Below are 22072 nucleotides of genomic sequence, written 5' to 3' on the forward strand. Positions count from 1 at the left end.
TTGCAAAAAACCGTCTAAAAATGTGGTTATTTTGTTGAAAAATGAACATATTCACTCGCAAATAACTCGAAAAGCGTTGACTTGGCGAAAAAGCTCTATAGAACAAAAGTTACTTAAAATTAGTCAGTTTACCCATTTCCGGACTTATTTTGGACATATATTTTTTCATCCCCAAGAGGGGGTGAAAGTCACCATTAGGGCAAAAGCACACATCGCCACAATATTACTTTTTTTCTTTGACATGTAAGCTATACGTATGCCAAATTTCATGTCAATCCAAGCGGTTCTTTAAAATTTAGAGCAAAAACCGTGAAAGAATGGGCTATTTCAAGTAGTTGATCGATTACGCAGCGACCCTCATCTATGGTTAACTGCACGCACACTTTTTATAGGTACTGTAACCAAATTTAAATCTGGCAACAGGGCTACTGATTACACAGCTAGCTTACTCCGTCGCTCCTTCAAAATTTTCAGACAATAGCTGGTCCCGAGCGACAGCGAGGATGTAACCACAAATGAAACTGGTAACAGAGTGAAATAAAGTGCAACTGAGTCACATAAACTCGCCAATATTTTCGTGTGTCTACTAGTAGTTGGCTATTTACTGAATTAGGTACTATCAACACATAATATAATAATATATTTCTATTGGTAAACATATAGGTAAATGGAATTGGATAACTGTTATCAATGGTAACAGTGGTTACATCGACGCTTCACCAGTGCTACAAATCAATTATTTCACTTGAGGAATCTTTTACTATGAACAAAACAGAATGGAAGGTAATAATAAAAAAAATAAAGCCACACCATAATTACTATTTATTTTTATTTAAAAAAATGCAGAATTATAATACGATAAATAAGAGAATTATTTAAAACTTAAGTTTAAAAAAGGTATTATTATCAACATTATAGCTACGACGCCAAAAAGAAAATAATAGTTGTAATATTACACATTATTTCAAGAGATCATTGTATCCTTATAGTTTTGGTTTTATCTGCAAACATGTATCCAAAAGAGAAGAGAAACATTACAATATTCATTCAAATTTTGAAACAAGAAAAGAATAGTTTTTGGCTTGTTTATTTACAAAAATTATTATTTTATACCTATGCATGTTTTAACATCTTATACTTAGTGGTGTTAGGCTAATGACATATCTATATAACCAAACATGCCTATCGACATTTCAACCATAGTCCCAGCAATCTTTGATTATCCCCAAACTTTATTGTTATATTGAAATAATACATTATGTAAATAATACAATAATACATCTGTTTATACTACTAGTCATATACTTAATAGGGAACTTGCTTTTTTTGTCCTTAAAAGTAGAAAAAACGTTTAATTTCTCTCGCGCAATATTTATCGTGTAATTATTTTAACTGTACTAATATCCAAATGTTTACGGTAAGTACTAAAATGACTAATTTATAAGATTAATGGGATGTTAAAATATTTTTAAAGCGGCTTCTGGAATGTCTGAAAAATATTGAATTTCATATAGCAAATATTGACACTGCCACTTTTTTGGGCATTCTGACCGATTTCCATTTTGACTATAATGGAACGATTTTCCCAATGTAACAACCATATATTCCTACATCCTACATAATAAAAGTATAAGTATGTGACCAAATCCGAAAACACTGAACAATTTTATCCAGGACAATGATATCAAAGACCATAACACCAGTAAAATCATTTGGGCTGTAAAGACAGAATACATTGAAGTTAGAGCCTGTAACAGACATTGGCAAAGAATTTTCTAAAGAATAACTTAATATTATATACAGTCGCTCTACAGTCGTCAAATTTCAAGAGCGTTAAAGATGAGATCAACTATTCTAAATGGGAAATAAGCCACAATTTAATTTAAAAATAGATTTTATTAACGTTTCGACGTCCAAATCGGATGTCGTTGTCAAAATACAAAATATTAATATTTTAATAATTAAATTGTGGAAATAAGCCACAATTTAATTTAAAAAATGATTTTATTAATGTAAATAAAATCAATTTTTTTAATTTAAATTGTGGCTTATTTCCCATTTAGAATAATTGATTACAAAAATGCCACAAGAAAATAGCTTTAGAACAACATTAAGTTAAAGATGAGGTTGATCAACTGCTTACTATTCCCAATACTGACCTACGGATGTGAATCTTGGACCCCGAGACAATCGGAAAGACAGGGGCCCCGTAAGGGTTACTGGCGCCTGTGTGCAAAAAAAGGATTTTGGCGCCCCTTAAGGCATTTTGGATGTTTTTATTTATTTTTTGAAGGTAGGTAGGTGCTTAAAATAAACCAAAAAACTGAACTTTAGAAGTCATATTTATAGTCCATTCAAAGGTCCACTCAAGGTAAAATATTGTAAATCCTCCGAATTTTAAAGAAATGCTTGGATTGACATGTCATTATTTGGCATACACATAGCTAACATGTAAAAGAAAAAAGTGATAATGTGCCGATGTGTGCTTTTGCCCTGATGGTGAGTTGCACCCCTTCTCGGGGGTGAAAAAACATACGTTAAAAAAAGTCCGGAAATTGGATAAAGTGACTTTTTTAAATAACTTTTGTTCTAGTTCTAAGTTTTTTCATCAAGTCAATACTTTTCAAGTTATTTGCGAGTGAATATGTTCATTTTTAAGAAAAAAAACTTGTTTTTGGACGATTTTTCACAAATAACTCAAAAAGTATTTTATCGAAAAAAAAATGTAGCTTATAAAAAAGTGAAAAAATGGTGTAAGTACCTATATTTATGAAGTCTGCAGACCCAGTAGAAGTAGAGTTATAGCTAATGAAAAGGAGGTTCTTATTCGTCAAATCATAAATCGAATATGTCAACGTGAAATAACCAAAAAATCAAGCACTTATCAGTAATAACTTTTTAAGTAATTTAAAGAAGTCATATTTTTGTTTTTTTTAACATCAAAAGTAAGTTACTAATGTTGGTTACTTTTTTTGGTAAAAAAATGGTGAAAGTCCCCCCCTAATTGGCATCCCAAATGAAATTAATCGTTACAGCTTCCACACGTTATTTACTTATTTATGTATTGTCTATATGATCTGATGTTTCATCGGTACAAAGTGCTTATTTTTAAAAAGGCTTTATAGTAGCAGTAGTTAACAAGGGCTTGAACGAGTCACTAATCACGAGTGTATGCAAATTTTGAACAGCCATATCGTAACCAATTTTTTTCTTACAGGAAAATAAAAAATCCAAAATATTCAGAAAAGCAAAACCTACATTTTTTACTGCTTGAAATGTCTGGTATCACTAATAAAATTTTTAAGTTAGATATTGGGAAAAAAAGGAATTTTTTTAAGATTAAAAAAACTGATGAAACTTACAGATCATAATTATAAACAATACATGGATATAAAGTAAATGGTAAAGCGGTAACGATTAATTTCATTTGGAATGCTGATGTTCACGATTTTTTTTACTAAAAAAAGTTGCTTGTTTCTTGTTTTTATTGCTAGAAACTTTGTTTAAAAATCAAAAATAAAGCTTTTTTTAACACTTTAAAGAAGTTGTAATGAGTTTTCCCTGCAAAGTGCTTAATTTTTTGGTTATTTCACGTTGAAATATTCGATTTGGAATTTGACGAATAAGAACCTACTTTTCATTTGCTACAACTCTGCTTCTACTGGGTTTGCAGACTTCATATTCATAATATATATTCATTATTTTTTTTAATTTTTTTTGTAAGCTATATTTTTGGTAAGAGTATTTTTTCGATAAAATAATTCGTTTTTGAGTTATTTGTGAAAAACCGTCTAAAAACGAGGTTTTTGGTTGAAACATGAACATATTCACTCGCAAATAACTCGAAAGTATTGACTTAGTGAAAATCTCTATAGAACAGAAGTTCCTTAGAATTAGTCAGTTTATCCAATTCCGCACTTATTTGGACCGTATTTTTTTTCACTTTCGAGAATACCCCCAGGTATTCTCGAATATCACTTCTTTTCTTGTTAGCTATGTGTATGACAAATTTCATGTCAATATAAGCGGTTCTTTAAAATTCACAGCAAAAACTGTGAGTAAATGGACTATTATTTGTAGACTAAAATATCAAAATGAAGCAAACAGAATAAGATCATAACAAAATAAATTAAAATGCCTGACTTCTGACATGTTCTCGCAAATGGGAATCAGCAGTAACTGGATGATATTATTATACTAATAAAATTTCGTGTGTGTTTATACTCAATCCTATTTAATTTCTCAACTTTAATTTTAAAATTAATTTTTGGTTTTTTGTTTTTTTTTTGCAATTTTTGACCCAGGGTTTTGGCGCCCCTAAAGGATGGCGGCCGTGTGCATTGCACACTTTGCACATATGGTAGCGGGGGCCCTGCGGAAAGAAATATAGACAACATTGAAATGTTCTGTTGGAGACGAATGTTACGAATTCCTTGGACAAGACCGTAGAACAAATAATTCAATTCTAAGAGAGCTACAAGTTAGCCAACGACTCTACGACTCTCCAGTAAAGTCCATCTCCAACAATTAAAATACTTTGGATATGTTATGAGAGCAAACACAGAAAACATGGAAAGACTCATCATATAAGGAAAGGTGGAAGGCCGAAGATCACGAGGAAGATCCCCAACAAGATGGATCGATCAAATTACAGGAATATGCAAAAGACCTATGCATGAGTTAAAGAAAAGGATTAGAGACAGATCTTTCGACACGGACAATACACGACGACCACTACATTCCCTTCGGGGGGCCAGGATTGAACAGAGATATCTACACAGTCGCAAATAAAAGCTGGTTATTTTTGTTGCTACTGAAACTATAAATACATGATGTCATTTTATTAAAAAAACCAACTTCTCAATTTTTTTTATTGTTTCATAATTCTTTCTCTTTCTTTGGTAACTTGTAACAGAGGAACTAAGAATTAAGCTCTATTAACATAGCTGTCCTCCGAAGTTTTAAGTGCAGCCCAAATTTAGATTGATATACTTGTTTTACAATCGTGCAAGTGGCTAACACCACATAAATAGGGAAAATTCAAAACTTTATTAGTCTGTCCGATGTATCTTTGCACATTTACGATATTATATACGAATTATTTTTTAATATGTTTCTTCTCCATCCACACAATCTACAATCACAAAATTAAACAGCCTATAGCTATATGAGCCATCCTGAAAAATGGGAACTTTTGTATATCATCATATAGGGAAAGATCCAAGGCAAACGTCCAAGGTCCAAAATCTGCCCAAAACGGCAGAAAAACATCATGGATTAGAAACATGCTGTCAACAAATCCACGATAGCAAATATGGTAGACAACATGATACATGATACCCAAGGTCCCTATACCATAGGTTGTATGGTAACTTTGACATTGACAAATGAAATATTGTCATCGTGACGTCACCCAGACGATCAATTTTACGAATTGTTTGTAAACATAATAGGATACGTGGTTTGGAGGCTATATTTTGTTATTAAATATCGTTAGTGTTTTAATTTGTGTTTATATCTTAAGATATAATGTATCTATAGATATTATTAAGTGTTTTTAGTATAATAACTTTAACCGAAAACTCTTTTACAAGTGTTAAGATACATTTTAATGTGGTTGTATTAAGTACCTACTTACTTTACTGGATTTTCTTTCTGCTGTATTGTATAGTAAAGGACATTCGTGTATTGGGACCGTGCAAGTTCGGCAAAGCGACCCCTATTTCTACGCTCTGTACTTTTATTCGCACTTTTAATTATATTGGCCAATTATATTAGTCCTGGTTACTGGATAATTGTCAAGGCCATAGTCCAAAAAAATAGTAAGAAGAAAAAATAAGAGCCAGGTTATGTTATGAAAACGTGAACAATTGTATGTAGTAAATAAAATTAGTTATTAAAATGCAGTACTGCACTCAAAATACAATTAATTAAATTTGCCTTTATAAAATAATTGCATATCATATCAATATTGTGGAGCAATATATAATTTTTCTGCTTCAATGACAGAAGGTATGAAATATACGTCAATTTGACAATTTGAATTGACAATATGAATTATTTAAGATAGTTGCAATATTTCTCCGCGACTCGCGCACGGTCGTTTCTCGTTTCCCTTCCAAGTACTTGCACACCGCGAATAGAGACATTACAGTTCTGTAATGTCTCTTGCGGTTCTTCACATCAAGTTTACATCATCTGTGTAGGTTACAATCTGCTTAGACTTATTGAACAATATATCTAATTAAGTCTATAGATAATAGATCTATTATATGTAATTGTTTCATATAAAATTATAACCAATATTGCAGCCATCTGAAGATCGTTTGAATAAACAATTATAAACTAAATGAATATATAAAATGGGCAAAATTCCCTTTATTGCGCTGAAATTGTATTTTTTTTATAATTTACTGTTAATGTAAAATTTCACAGGTACCTATTGAATGGAATCATAATGTTTTAATAGTTTTAGATATTATAATCCAGTACCTAACGTAATCAGATGCTCTTATGTTAAACTTAAGGGAAAAACTACTAATTTTGATACATAAATCTTTAGTTGAATCTCTTTTTCACCATGGTTTACATGTTAGGAGGAATTTACAATAATGTACTACATGCAGTATCCCCAATTCAAAATTATTATATACCTACTCAAAATCATTTAAAAAAGTAAATTGTATTCAACCCATTATTAATATACCTAGGATATTTGAATGATTTAGTCCCATATATACACAAGAAAGAATCTCCTTCTGCTTTAATTAAGTAGTAATGCTATTCTACTGCATATATTTAATTGCAATTATATTCTATGATTTTTGTAACTCTACAGGTATCTACCACATTTTTTAACGAATATATGAAATAGTTATTAAAAATCCAAACGTATTTTTTTTAAATATACACATTTTCAATACATTCCTACTTTCCGAGTTCATTTCAATGAGTGAAGTGAATGAATTTGAATGCAGCATTCTGGGTGACGTCACTCCCGCCATTAGATTCTCGACGCTGATTGGTGGAAAGTTACCATGCAACCTGTCTATTTATGAACCTTGCATGATACCTAACAATCGACAAAATTATCACCGTGCGTCTCCCCTCTATTTACAGTCACGTGACACGCTGTCAAATTTTGTAAGGACGTTTTAACATTGACTCTTGTGGGATTATTTTGTTAAACTTGAATATTTTATTTTGTAGTGATAATAACCGAATACAATGGTTAGAATTCATTAGTTATTAATTAATAGTAAGTACAACAAAAATATTTTCTTTTTCGTTAATAAAGATTTATTGACATAAACTGCGATAGTGAGGTTATGTATACATAATCAAACTGATAATCAATAATGGAAAGTGAAGAATTTATATCAGATTAAGTGTGTTTTTATTTTCTGTTTATATTAATACATTATATCACTAGTGTGACACGGCATTTTTTTAAAATATCCCATTTAAACATACACAAAGCGTCCTTACAAACTTTCAAAAAACCGCCACCATGAGCAGGTCGGTCGATTTTGCTTTGACACTTTGTTAACGCTCGGAGCGAATAGTCATTGAGCTAGAAACCTAGAAGAAAGAAAAATAATTTTTACATCCACTTAAATGTTTTAACTGAATTATTACAAGACACGTTTGTGCAAAGATCCAGTGGACCAGTTGTAACCTTTCAGTTTTGAAGCTATAGCAAAATACAGTCTTTATACAATTTTTGTCCTATCTGAAAGATTAAAACATTTTTATTTTTCATGTATATTTCGTCATTTTTCATGTTAAAACCTATGACGTCAGTGTAGCTGGTGTATATATGGTTCAAAAAACAAAACATGATAAATCTACATTCATGACTTCTATTTCTGAGTTTCTAACCTCTTTTATAAAGATGGGCAGCTTTGCTCACTAATTGGCATTACAGAAGGTAATCAGCCCTGTGATGGATGACCGAAGTTGTCTTTAACGTAAAGTTATCCTGTAGTTAAGTTATAATCCTCGAATTGGTGTGATGTATCATATTTAACTTAACTACTTGCGTTATTTCTTGACACTTCTTAAGTTATCTGATATATCAACACTGTCACTTTATAACGCGACGTTAAACCTCAAGTTATGAGATAACTCTGTGGTTATGTAAGGTTAGGTTCATCTTTTGACTTGTTTTTAGACAGAAATTAAGTGAATTTAGAAGCTAATAATTTAATAATTAAGAATAGAAGGGTAATACAATTATTTTAAAAGTTATACAAAAATCAAATCGAGAGATATAAGTTGAAATTTTATTAACATAGGGACTTTATTTTAAGTAGGTACCTACTGAGATTTCTATCCAGAGTTGGCAGATGATATTTTATAAATCCCCCACTTAGAAACTGAAATTCCCTCAAATTAAAGCTCAAATATAGTAGAACCCCGATCATCCGTGCTCCTCGGGACCGAAGGGTGACACGGATAATTGAAAAGCACGGGTAATCCGAACATGTATTTCTTATGTATAATACATATGTACGTATACACATACATATGTACCTACCATAAAAAATAACAGAAAAAAATAAATCTTTCATTATGAGTCTCTCTTTCGTCATATAGTTTCCGTCAAGTGATTTACGATGGCGCTATTTTGATAAAACCTCAAAAACGCATCTTGAGTAATAGATAATCATAGCACGGATAATCCGCAGCACGGATAATCCGCACCCGGATAATCGGAGTTCTACTGTACCCCAAATTTAAATTGTTGTCGCATTTTAATAAATTGGTAGTCAAATGAAGAGAACAGTGAACCAAAATTATACTATTTATCAACGAGGGCCCTGAAAATAATTCATAGTTCCTATCGTCTTCGATTATATGGGAGTATAATATACAGTTCTATGTACATTCGCAAATTTAATTTACCATGACCCCTTAAAATCCTCCATAATTTTCCGCCCCCTAAAAAATCCCACTACAATTTCTGCGTAGAAAAATTTTCCTAGACCCTTTCAAATTACCCCAAAATTATGGGAAAATACACCAATCTGGCAACCCTGTTTCTATCTACTGTTTGATACACCACCGAACACGAACAGCTGTTTGCTGTTCGGTCATCAGCGGTGGCCGACGACGACGGGTATTTACTTTTACGGTTATCTACCCATCCTGTAGCATGTTCCGAATAATCTCTCGCACTCACTCCAACTTGTACTATTTCTACATAAGGTTCTCTTTGTTACTTCAAACTTTGTTCCTCAGATGTTATTTCTAATATAACGTTGAAGAAATAACTATCTCATAACGATAACAGATACATCACACCGAATTTTACCTAAATAATTATGGGCTCAATATCCCTGAGAGTTATCTTAACTTTAACTCAAACGATAAAGATAACTTCGGTCATCCATCACAGGGATGAATATGTACCAGATGAAATGGGAAGACAATATAGAAATTTCGGGACTTGGTGAATGTGGGATTCAAAGAATTGGAATTGTTGAACACTGCTAAACATAGAAAAACTTACACTGAAACATGCTTCTGTTTGTGAACGCTATAAAAAGTATTGAAAAAATGAAGTTTTATCTTCTTATACAGTATAAAAATCTAGAGAGACAGATATATGTATATACGAGACTACACAAGCAACTTGGTACTGTACTTTACAATCAAAATACACAATTGAACGAAAGACTGAATTACACCTTATTTTATTAAAAGTTTACTTACAAGCATCCACATTTTTGGCTTATCTCCTAAATTTAGTAAAAATTAACAGTTATGTTATATACATATTCCAAAAATTGTATGGATATATGTCGCACCCCGACTTCAATAGGGAACTTGCACATTTTTTTATTACATAATAATGTTCAGTTTTGTATAAAAATGAGATTTCCAAAATTTTACGCTTCAAAAACTCGAAAGTCGGAAAAATTAAAGAATACCCATGAACGATCACATCAATCACTTATTTTGTATTTGCTGTCTTTTTCTATAACAAACGTTTGTTATTTATAGAAAAAGACAAAATAAGTGATTGATGTGATTGTTCATGGGTATTCTTTTATTTTTCCGACTGTATTAACTTAGAAGTACTAATTTAAAGTCTTCTGTATTTTAAAATAGTTCAAACAACCCGTGACGTCGCACAGTTTAACTATACCTATGGTTCCGTTTATGGTTATAATTAGGTATATCCTTCTTCTTTAGTTTATTGGCCTTCACCTACTTGGGTATACCCCTTCGCGGAATAAAGGAATAGCTATTTGTATAACAAGGGAGGAAAGTGCTACTTTTCCTCCCGAGAATGAAGTTTACTGCCCGACGCGTAGCGGAGGGCAGTAATCATTCAAGGGAGGAAAATGCACTTTACTCCCATGTTATACATATGGTTTTTCCACCTTCCTCAAATAACAAGTCATTTTTTTATTTTTACTTAATATATTTATGTAACTAATAAACAAAATATATTAGAACTAAAACCAACAAGTAGGTACATTATAACTGTCAACTGTCAAATATAAGTCAAAAATTATTAATGTAAACATTGTTAAATCAGAATAACAATTTACTGTTTTTTACCATTCTGCAAAATACAGAGTGTTTTTAAATAAACGTTAAAATCTATAGATACTTACGTAATAGAAAATAGATATTGTACAGGGCGTCAATAAGTTATATTTCATGAATGAAATATCATGACGTCACTTTTACTTTTCCTCCCTAGGGAGGAAAAATATTTTCCTCCCTAGGGAGGAAAAGTACAACTTTGCTCCCTACAATCAGGTCCGGAAAAGTATACTTTCGGTAGAGGTAGGTGGAAAAAATATTTATATTCTATTAACATTTATCGTAAGTCACTGTAATAATATATACCAGTTTGTTGACATTGGAGTTTGATATAGTTATTGAAGGAAAGGAAAGAAGGTTTACTACGGAAAATAAAACCATTTTGTAAGAATACAAGTTTTCTATGAATAGTTCAAACGATCAAAAACACTTGTAACGTCACATAACTGTATTTTCTACTGACGTTTATAACGTCTAATTTAAAAATTCTGTTTACTTTGTTGGAAGAATGTAAACATATAAACGGATGACGTCACGACGCGTTTTGGGCTGGCTTGTATAATTTGAATTTTTAATTGTCTTTAGGGGCCAAACGAAAGCCAAACAAAACTTTTTTATCTTTCGATACATGTTTTAAATTATGTTCTGTTGTGATTTATAACATTTTTTCAAATTTAAAATTTTATGCAAGTTCCCTATAGTACCATAACCCAAGAAAAATGGAAAATCTATTTTTTGGCCTAACACATTCCTTTAGGCGTTGCCTTCATTGTGAAATAATTTCATATAATTTAGTTATCTTAGAAACTGCATAGTGCGTCAGGACCTCGATATTTTTGACCCTTTGCTTCGTTATCAAACGTATTCGCTTCGTATCTATTTAGTGTACAGATAGCGAATGATCGATAACGAAGCGAAGGGGCAAAAATCGAGGTACTCTGTGTCGTTATTACCATTTCCGGCTTTTGCTCCCTCAGCATTAGCAAGAGCGCCACAAGACAGTTCGAGTTACGCTGTGGTCGAGAGATTGGATGTGTGATAAGTATTAATACCATTCATTTTTAAATATCGCCCTAACATGTGATAAATGCATTTGTTAGCCAAGACAAATTACTCAAGTAAAACTTCTATAGTGCCATAACCTATGATATGGCAGGTAGATACGCCTCGAATTTTGAATATGGCTGCCTTAGCAATAGCGCCTTATCATATTTTAAGGGTGAATTTCAGGGTAAAGCAATGTTAACTAAAATTGGTAGAGTCAAAAATAGGCCATTTCTGAAGCAGACATTTCTCAGCAATGTCAGGATGCCACAATGCATATATTATACATGTTGGGAGCCTTAAAGATGAACATACCACCGATATATGTTGCAACGCTGAACAATATTCAGTTACATTCACAATATTTATGTTACAAGGATTTTTTGGCATTTATAAAGAAGTATGTCTGGCACAAACGTTCCGGTGGAAGACCAAGAGAACGGTTAACAACCAGATGGTTCGACCAAATTGTGATGGCCGCTCTTTCTGCGAAACTCTAGTACTGGAGGAAATCACGATCCTCAGTAATGGAGAAACCATGAGAGAAAGGCTTTCTGTCTATTAACGTTATTATGTATATTTTCGTATTGATTGTTGCATCGTCACTTGTAAATGACACAGCTTAGTGCTATTACCGACATAAAATGTACTCTCTTCCCTACCTTGCATAACAATGTTTTTGTTCTTCCTAATGATCATTTTCCTTAAAACTGCTGTCCCTCGAAATTAGACATCCATATATCACTCAAAACACTAAAAGGTCACGTTTGGTCGCTTCAGTTTGATATGTGCCCAACATAAACTTTGAACTTATAAAAAAGAGGACAATTAAATTTTAAGAAACTCATCAGCTACCTACTGGTAAACAATTAAACATCCTAGGCACTCAGAATTTTGAGATGGCTACGTGTTCTCCATATTATTTTATGGGTTGGAGGCTTGGACATTAAAGAAATACGTATCAGACAGATTAGAAGCCTTCGAGTTATGGGTCTACAGAAGGATATTAAGAATAAGTTGGGTGGATAGAGTTACGAATGTCGAGTTTCTCGAACAATGGGAACTTCTTAACACCTCGAAGAATGGGAAAAATTGATAAAGAGGTTTTAAATACAATTATTCAAGATAGAAAACTGCAATATCTGGGACATGTCATGAGGGGCGAGCGTTATAACTTGTTGCAATTAATAATACAAGAATACAGGGTAGAGTGAGTAGTGGAAGATCACATCTCCTGGTTAAAGAATTTGAGAGCATGGTTTAACTGCACTTTTGCTGATACGGTGAATAGCTTAACGGTGTCTAGTCGGACAAACTTTGATGTACGAGAACAGGGGAAGTTTAATTGTGGAACAGGTTTCGAACGTCAGACTACGAAAACGTCCCATGTATTTTGTCGGACAGACTTCCAATTGATTTGTTACCCTTTCATTAAACTCTCATGCAGTGGTGTCATGGCAAAATTAGCAGTGCCGGAACGCACTGCTAATTTTTGTTTACAAAACCTAAATTCTCTATTTATTTATTTTCTTTTCTTAATCAGTGCCGGAACGGCGTTCCCGCACCATGACACCCCTGCTCTCATGCAAAAATCAGACTGCAATTTACCATCAATATAATTCCTGTAATTTTACATGTTCTACGTGTTGGACTTATTAAAATGCCTAACATATTTGCCGGACAAACATTTTTTCATATTATACAGTGAGGACGTTTGAGTTGGAATAAATTCATTATCTCGAGAAGGGGAGAATTTGTAGAAAAATCCTGAGAGAGGTCGATTTTTATTTTTAAATTATGACTTTTTGGCATATATATCATACTAGTGACGTCAGCCATCTGGGCGTGATGACGTAATCGATGATTTTTTTAAATGAGAGTAGGGGTTGTGTGACAGCTCAATTCAAAGGTAATTTAATTCTCTATTCAGTAGTATAAACAATATCCTAATTATTTATACAGGGTGGCGAAAAACAATTTTTTTTAATAAATTAATTGAGACAAAAAAAAAAAAAAAAAATTGTCGGTCTTGACGGTCCAGTTAGCTGGGGCTCAGGCGATCGACAAGTTTAGTGGATTTGCGGTCGCTGGTTCGAGCCTCAGCTAGGTCATGAAATTTATAAAAGGCCAACGCCGTAGTATAAAACTCAATAGAGTCTACGGCTTGGTCTGAAATAAACTGGCGTCTGATCGGCCTATGGAGGAGCGGTACGGGAAGGGATAAGGGCTTCCGGCTCGGTGATACTCCTCCATAGATCCCTACCGAAGGGCGTTGACGCCTAAAAACGGTGTATACATACAATTGAGACAAAAAGAAGAATGTATGTAATTTATTAAATTCGAAATACTTATATATTTTACTGCTGTCCGAAAACAGGAAAAAATGTTTATTTGATAAATAAATATTGTTTTTCGCTTGAATTCAACATAAAAGCTGCCACCCACCTGCTTCTTAGCAGTTTGAAAATTAATTTAAGCGAAAAGCAATGTTTATTTTCCAAATTAACATTTTTTTTTTGTTTTCTGACAGCAGTAAAATGTATTTTGCATTAAAGAAACTACATACATTCTTCTTTTTGTTTCAATTACTTTAATTAAAAAAAAAATTTTTTGGCCCCACTGTATAAATAATTAGGTTTTTGTTTATATTGTTGAATAGAGAATCAAATTACAGTGGAACCTCGACAACTCGGATTAATCGGGACCGCGACCGATCCGGGTTATCGAAAATCCGAGATAGCCGGAGAATATGGTAAAAATTAATAAAATACGGCATACTTACAGATAAACTCCGTTAGAATTGAAATAACATGAAATATATTTATAAATATGCACAGTATTACCTACTCATTAAAATTACTAAAAAAAACACCAAACCCAAACGTAAGCAAATGGAAGCGAACAATACAAGACACACAATACTAAAGACCATTGTTTATAAAAGAATTTTTTAAATAGTCTTTCCTAAACAATGCTGACAGTTTGAAATAAAAAGGAATAGATACTACAGACAGGTGGCTGTTGTTTCTGCGGCGTGTGCTATGAGTAATTTTTAATATCCTATAGTTCAAATTACACACATAAGTACACATTATCTCTCAAATATTATATTACATACATTTTTATTGTTGAAAGGTTTGTCTGATAATTAACTATTTTGATTGGAAATAAGCCACAATTAAATTGAAAAATACAAAATATTGAAAATCAAAATGTTTATCTGATGAAAATCGGTCCGGGTTAGCCGGACTTCCGGGTTATCGGGGGCCGACTTATCGGGGTTCCACTGTACCTTTCAAATGAGCTATCACACAACCCCTACTCTCATTTAAAAAAATCATCGATTACGTCATCACACCCAGATGGATGACGTCACTAGTACAAAATATATGCCGGAAAATAAAATTTAAAAATAAAAATCGACCTGTCTCAGGATTTCTCTCCAAATTCACCCATTCTCGAGATAATGAATTTATTCCAACTCAAACGTCCTCACTGTATAAGTTTGCTATTGAATAAACTTAACCTTCCGTTACTCGCGCCAATTTTTTGTGATCGAATACTTGCGCACGGTGCAGAAGACCGGGACCAAAAATATGGGTCAGCAATATTTAAAAAATTTTATTTTTACAAAATTGTGTGAAATTATATTATCTAATGAATATATTACATTACTTTAACCCTCGTAAAGCGGTGCTTACATTCTTACGTAAACAACGGTGCGGGGTGCATTTGCACCCCATCCGTATATCCATATTTTTATATGTGAACGTTGGGGAAATTGATTTGAAATATAAATAGGACTTGTTTTTCATATTATGAAACATAATTTTACAAAGTACTAATTTCTTCTTAAAAACAATATTATCGCTGCAAGACAAACACACGAAATTTTTCACAGTGTGAGCAACACAAAGTTTTTACACACAATACAGTTATGCAGGGACTTTCGGTCTTTTATCTCTGACATAAATAACACCGACATTGTCCCATTGGCGAGGAACCGCAAAGTGGGCGACACCTGGTGGCGAATTTGAAAAGCATCAACTCAAGGAAAACATTGACTTTGCCATTAATTTGTGTACATATTTGCGGTCAGTTTATGTTGTAATTAACAATAATTTCGACTTAAAAAAACTATTGCAGTGTTCCTCAGTATTCATTCCTATTATACTCTACGTAAAGACCTAAATTAACCAATGCCAAATCACACATTTTGTTAATTTAACGTTTGGATTAAGCGTAGTATTTTTTAATGTTTAAGCGACTGCAAAATTAAATAAATAAATAAAATGTGGTATATTATATTCTGTACATAGAATGTACATTGTTATGCAAAATATCCCGACCACCTCGTAATTTCCAGAACACAATTATTATAAAATAAATTCACCTACTTAGTTTCCAAGTTTCTAGTTTTTATTTAATTAAAAATTGTTATCTGTTGGTGCAAAATAAACTGTAGTGCAACTATTAATTAAATTAAAAACAAAATTAGAAATCCTAAGATAGATTAATAATTTTTAGAACGCTGTGTGATTATCGGGAGGCCAGATTTTTTTTATGAAAAAAGGTAAAAACAAATCAGTAGTTAGCATCAAATTTTAATGAATGCATACAGATTAAACATAATTTTGAGTCGTCTTTAACTTATAAGATGTCTTAGTTGCAAAACTTAGTGGTTACTTTGGCAAAACACTCCTGTAAATGATTTTAATTTAACGTTTTAGAACTGTGAATTCAAATGACAAAATGAATTGTTTTCCTAGAGTTGTAGTCCATCTTTGAAATTTTGAGCGCCCTCTGTTGGAATTTAATTTTGCGAATAGCTCTGTTAGTTTCAGTTGGAACAGCAGAAACGTCTAATTCAGGATGAAATTTTCATCATTTGCACCTTACAGTCATTTTTCCAAAAAAAAAACATGTAAACGCAAAGAGTTTTAAATGCTGTAATGGGTGGAATGCGTTTAGAATTGAATTTAATGCGAATAAAAAAATGGACAAAAATCAAAAAAATTTATTAAAAAAGATAGGTGAGAAAAACGAGGTCTGGGGTGCAGCTGCACCCCGCACCGCCTTACGAGGGTTAATCAAAAGTAACGTTGTTCATCATCATCTTCATACGTTTCCTCGTCAGTCGATTCTTCCTCAAATAATTTTAATAATCTTTGCTTCTTCTTCTCGTAATACATATCTAAATATAAATAAACAAATATATAAACATTGAAAAAAGAAAAATATCTTAAATTACCTTACTAACTAAAACTATCGATGTCTGATTTAAACACAAAAATCTGTGGCCTACTCACACCCAGTGTGGCGCACCGTGTTGCCTAGTAATAAAAGTACAATACTCTTTTTTATACTGCACGTGGACTTCACCCATAGTTGACTGACGACTGAAGAGGTATATGCAGCAGCAATTCGAAATCTCCACTACGATCAGAGTTACAGGAAGTTATTTATCGGCCGGTCTCACACACCGTGTGCGAGTAACGAAGGGTTAACAACCTGATAGTTTTCACAATCATAATCTTGTCAGGATGACACGTTCCACAATTAAAACTTCCCCTGTTCCAGTGTTCCCATACATCAAAGTTTGTACGACTAGACACCGTTAAACTATTAACAAATTTTCAGCTTGCTATTAATCAACTTTTTTTGGTATGACGGATCCAGGCCTATATCCTTCTTCCAGGTACAGTAATGAATATTTTGTAGATATTGGATTATTAGATTAATGTTAATAAGAGAGTGTCTAGTGGTATCAGTTTTTTATTAGTAGGAAAAAACTATTCCATTAACTTCTTTATGATGGATTATTTAAAACGTACAACTAAAAATTCATGAATATTTAGTATAAGAAATAAAAATTTATTTAAAAAAGTCACCACTTATGTCTTAAGGTAGTATCGTAAAAATGAAATTTTTCCGAATGATATACAATAAAATGTTAACATAAACGAGATAAGACAAAAACATGAATGCCTCGTGTTGACTTATACATATAAAAAGAAATTTATGCTAAAAATGGTTCTACAGACGAACTAGGCTCCTCAGTTTCTGACTTCTTATCCTGGCTGACATCTACTTCCATAGGAGATTCCTCGGATAGCTCTTTGGTGTCAGGTAATTCATTGGTGGCAGTATCTGCATCATTTGTCGTTTCTATCTTTTCAGATTCACTGATTTCTTCTTGTGGTAGTTTTTCAGAGATATCTTCTTCCTCTTTCTTATCATCGGTTGAACTATCTACAATGTTTTCCAATTCTTCAGGTACAGGGACATCTACTTCTGGAGCAACAGGAAGTGTATCTTCTGGAGCATCTAATGATTTCTCTACCACCACTTCTGCTTCTTTATCTTCTGTTTCCACAGCAACTGTAGGTTCTGAGATTTCTGGTAGTGATTCTAGCACTTCTGGTTCACTTGGACCAGGGGTTACTTCTTCTGTTGATATGTCTTCAATTGGTGTTTCTGTTGGCAATTCTCTTGTAGATTCTACCTGTGTAATTTCAAACTGTGTTTCTTCTATCAATGGTTCCGTGGGTTCTATTTCAGCTTCAGTAATTGATTCTGGTTTTTGTACTTCTGTTTCAGTTTGATTAGGCTGAAACAGATACAAAATCAGTATTTAATTAAATTAAAAATGCTCAATGTTAAAGTTACAAAATCTAACTTTGGTAAATTTAGATTAAAGTGCGAGAGTCTTGACTGGTATTCTCTCCTATCACAATCGTCTGAGCCATTTAAATCATTTCATAATACAATATGTGAATTTTTTGAAAGGTCTTTTCCTAAACAAAAGATTAAAATTAAAAATAGAAAACCTTGGATTACAAATGGCATTAAAAATTCCTGCAAAACCATGAGATCGCTCCATTATATCAAAAAATATTACCAAGATGAATGGTTTGTTACATATTATAATCAATATAAAAAGATATACAGAAATGTTATTAAATCTGCAAAAGAAAACTGCTACAAGCATAGAATAGAAAACTCCTCAAATGTAACTAGGGAAACTTGGTCTATAATAAATGAATTAAGGGGTAAACACAGATCAGGTAATAGTCATCACACTCCACTTCCAAATGACTGTAATGAATTTTACTGTAGCATAGCCGAAACTTTAACAGCACAGTTGAGACATGGTACAGATCCTTTGTCATATCTGAAGAAAACAGAAGTTATGTGTCCCTTCATAATTTATGATACTAATGTTGAGGAATTGAAAGAGATATTTAAATCAATCAGAAACAAAAACTCTTCGGGTTATGATGACATCTCTATAAGAGTTTTCAATAATCTACCAAACTCTGCTTTGGATGTTTTATCTATTTTAATTAATGATAGTTTTAATGCTGGCACATTTCCCGATTTCCTGAAGATAAATGTTGTAATTCCATTGCACAAGGGTGGAGATCACATAAACCCTTCCAATTACAGGCCAATTTCTCTGATACCTACGTTGGCAAAAATAATAGAGAAAATTGTTAAAGCAAGATTAATACAATTTTTAGAGGTTAACCAACTACTAAGTCCGAAACAGTTTGGTTTCCGTGGTAACACTGGCACGACCGACGCGATTTTCAGTTTTTTAGAGATAGCTTACAATAATATTAATTTAGGCGAGATGGTTGCGGCAGTGTTCTGTGATTTGACGAAGGATTTTGACTGTGTCAATCATGGTTTGCTGCTGCAGAAGCTTAAACACTACGGAATTAAAGATAAGTCACTGAGTTGGATGGAGTCATATTTGTCGGGTAGGAGTCAGTTTGTTAGAACAGACTGTGACTCTGACTTGATGAATGTAACTTGGGGAGTGCCCCAAGGCTCGGTATTGGGACCAGTTCTGTTTTTGGTATATATAAACGATTTAGCCTACCTTGATGTATCTGCTCATTTCACACTTTATGCAGATGATACCACTCTTATATGGCATGCTAAAGATTTGAATGTCTTACGCCAATCTGTAGGTAGGGAACTCTTAATGATTGGAAATTGGTGCACGGCGAACTTTTTGACATTAAACACTTCTAAAACCAAGCTTCTGTGTTTTAAACATGTTATGCCTGAATTACATCTGGAACTTGAACCTCAGCTGTCCGTCAGGTTTCTTGGCCTGAATATTGATCCTGACCTTAAATTTAAATCGCATATCGAAGCCTTGAATTCAAAACTTGCATCTGGATGCTATGCAATACGGTCGACTAGAAGGGAGCTTGGTTTTGCCCAAGCAAGAACTGTGTACTTTGCACTAGTAGAGTCACATCTTAGATTCGCAATTCAGTTTTGGGGAGCGTGTAGTCAGGAGCTTTTCAGTAGTGTGTTTTTGCTTCAAAAAAAGGCAGTACGCCTGTTGTGCCAGGTAAATTCTAGAGAAACGTGTAAACCTTTATTTATTAAACACAGTATCCTTACACTTGTATCTCTTTTCATTTTGGAAACGGCAAGCATTATTTTTAAGAATAAACATCTATATGAAAATAATAGTCGATCTGGACGATTTGCTAGCAATTTAGCTTTGATTACACCTAGAAGCACACTAGTCAAAGACTCATTTATTTTTAACGGCATCAAAATTTTTAATAAACTACCTAGTGAAATAAAAAATTTGGAAACTATTAGAAAGTTTAGAAATTCATTAGATAGACTGCTCGCTAAGAGGGCCTATTATGATCTGACAGAATTTTTTGAGGACCATTGGAGCTGATGTATTTGTGATCTTGTGTATATATTTTTTTTTGTCAATTTGTTTGTCATTATTGTTTGTGATTTAGTTTTACAGCTTGTAGTTTGTTTGTTTTTTTATTTTTGACAATACTACATATTTTGTAGTTGTTATATAATGTAAATGTGTTATGTGTTATATTTTATATTTAGTCATATTTTAATTTAATTTATTTATTTAAAACTCTTAAACAGTGTTTGTCAACAAGATTTTTTCTTAGACAATAAACATATATTCTCTCTCTCAATAATTAATAAAAACTCAAAATAAGTACAGTAGAACGGGTTATCAGGCGGATTATCCAGGCTGCAGATTATCTATGCTATGATTTTGTATTACTCAGATTGTATTTTTAAGGTTTTATCAAAACAGTGTAAAAGCAAATGGGTGAAATTTAGTTATCCTCTAGAGAAGAATCGCTACTCTGCTATATTCTTAACATGTGTTTCCGACATGGCAATAACTAATTTTAAATGCAAATAAATATATTAATTTTAATGACTGAAAAGAAACTAGTGATTTTAAACAGAAGTGAAACGGGCAAACTTGTCGCATCATTATCATGAAACTTTATTTATACGGAGTTGATGGCCTTATATTGAAGTGGCTCAAGAGCTATCTTACGCAAAGATCACAAACTGTCAGGGTTAATCATTACTATTCTCACACCATCTCTGTTACCTCAGGTGTGCCACAAGGATCACAACACTTGGGACCTCTGGTGTTTAATATATTTATCAATAATCTAATACCCTGTTTCCAAGTAAGTGAAACTTTGGTATTCGCTGATGATTTAAAATGTTTTAAAATAATCACATGCGAGGCTGACTCACTTAGTCTACAAGGTGATATTTATCGCCTATCTAACTGGTGTATGCAAAATGGTATGTGTTTGAATGCATCCAAATGCCATATTCTTCGTTTCCATCGAACTCATCATCCAATCATCTTCGAATATAGTATAAATAATCTGACCTTACATTCTGCCTCTCAAACTAGTGATCTAGGAGTGATCCTTGATTCCGCCCTTAGCTATAAATCACACGTTTTCAGTACAATACAGAAGTCTACGAAGATGCTTGGCTTTATAAATAGAACCACCAGAGACTAACATCTCAGCTATTAAATCCCTTTATTTCTCCCTGGTTAGATCTCATTTTGATTACTGTTCCACAATTTGGTCCCCTATTACTTTACTCATAAACTGAAACTTGAGGCTATCCAACACAATTTTCTGAGATATACTGCCACTAAGATGCATGTATACTATGACTATTCTGCATTAGAGCGCATACTGAACTTACCTACTCTTGAGGTACGCAGAAAACAAAGAGACTAAATACTTTTATTTAAAATTATCAACGGGCTGTGTAACTGCCCCGAGCTTCTCTCCAAAATATCTCTATTTGTCCCCAGTCGTTCGACTAGGCAGGTGCAAACCTTTTATGTTTCTTTTCATAGATTCAATTATTCTTACAACACATTTATTCCTAGAACTCTTGTAGAATTCATTTATTCTACAAGAACACATTTATTCTAGAACGATTAGCTAACTGATTAAATAACCTCGAAATTTTTAATATATCAGTTTCCCGCTTTAAAAATCATATTTCTTCCCTAACTTTTTAACTTTTTAAAGCTTTCGGCCAGAGCTTTTGTATTGTGATTAGTGTTACATGACCTGTATGTATTAGATATTAGATAACTCAAAACCGTTATACCTTGGAACATTTC

General features: G+C 32.8%; 2 protein-coding genes across 3 annotated transcripts in view; one reads left to right on the forward strand and one right to left on the reverse strand.

The window, feature by feature from the left end:
* The window catches only part of LOC126884185 (uncharacterized), a 155889-nt gene that overhangs the window by 114394 nt on the left and 19423 nt on the right, over nucleotides 1–22072 (forward strand). The window lies entirely within an intron of this gene.
* The window catches only part of LOC126884186 (serine/threonine-protein phosphatase 4 regulatory subunit 2), a 30494-nt gene continuing 9225 nt past the window's right edge, over nucleotides 804–22072 (reverse strand). Inside the window, exon 3 of the mRNA XM_050650044.1 lies at nucleotides 804–18214. Coding sequence (XP_050506001.1) covers nucleotides 17624–18214 — 591 coding nt within the window. The 3' untranslated portion in view covers nucleotides 804–17623. The remainder of the gene's footprint in view (nucleotides 18215–22072) is intronic.

This window comes from Diabrotica virgifera, chromosome 5 (assembly GCF_917563875.1).
Source record: "Diabrotica virgifera virgifera chromosome 5, PGI_DIABVI_V3a".
In the NCBI taxonomy this organism is placed as follows: domain Eukaryota; kingdom Metazoa; phylum Arthropoda; class Insecta; order Coleoptera; family Chrysomelidae; genus Diabrotica; species Diabrotica virgifera.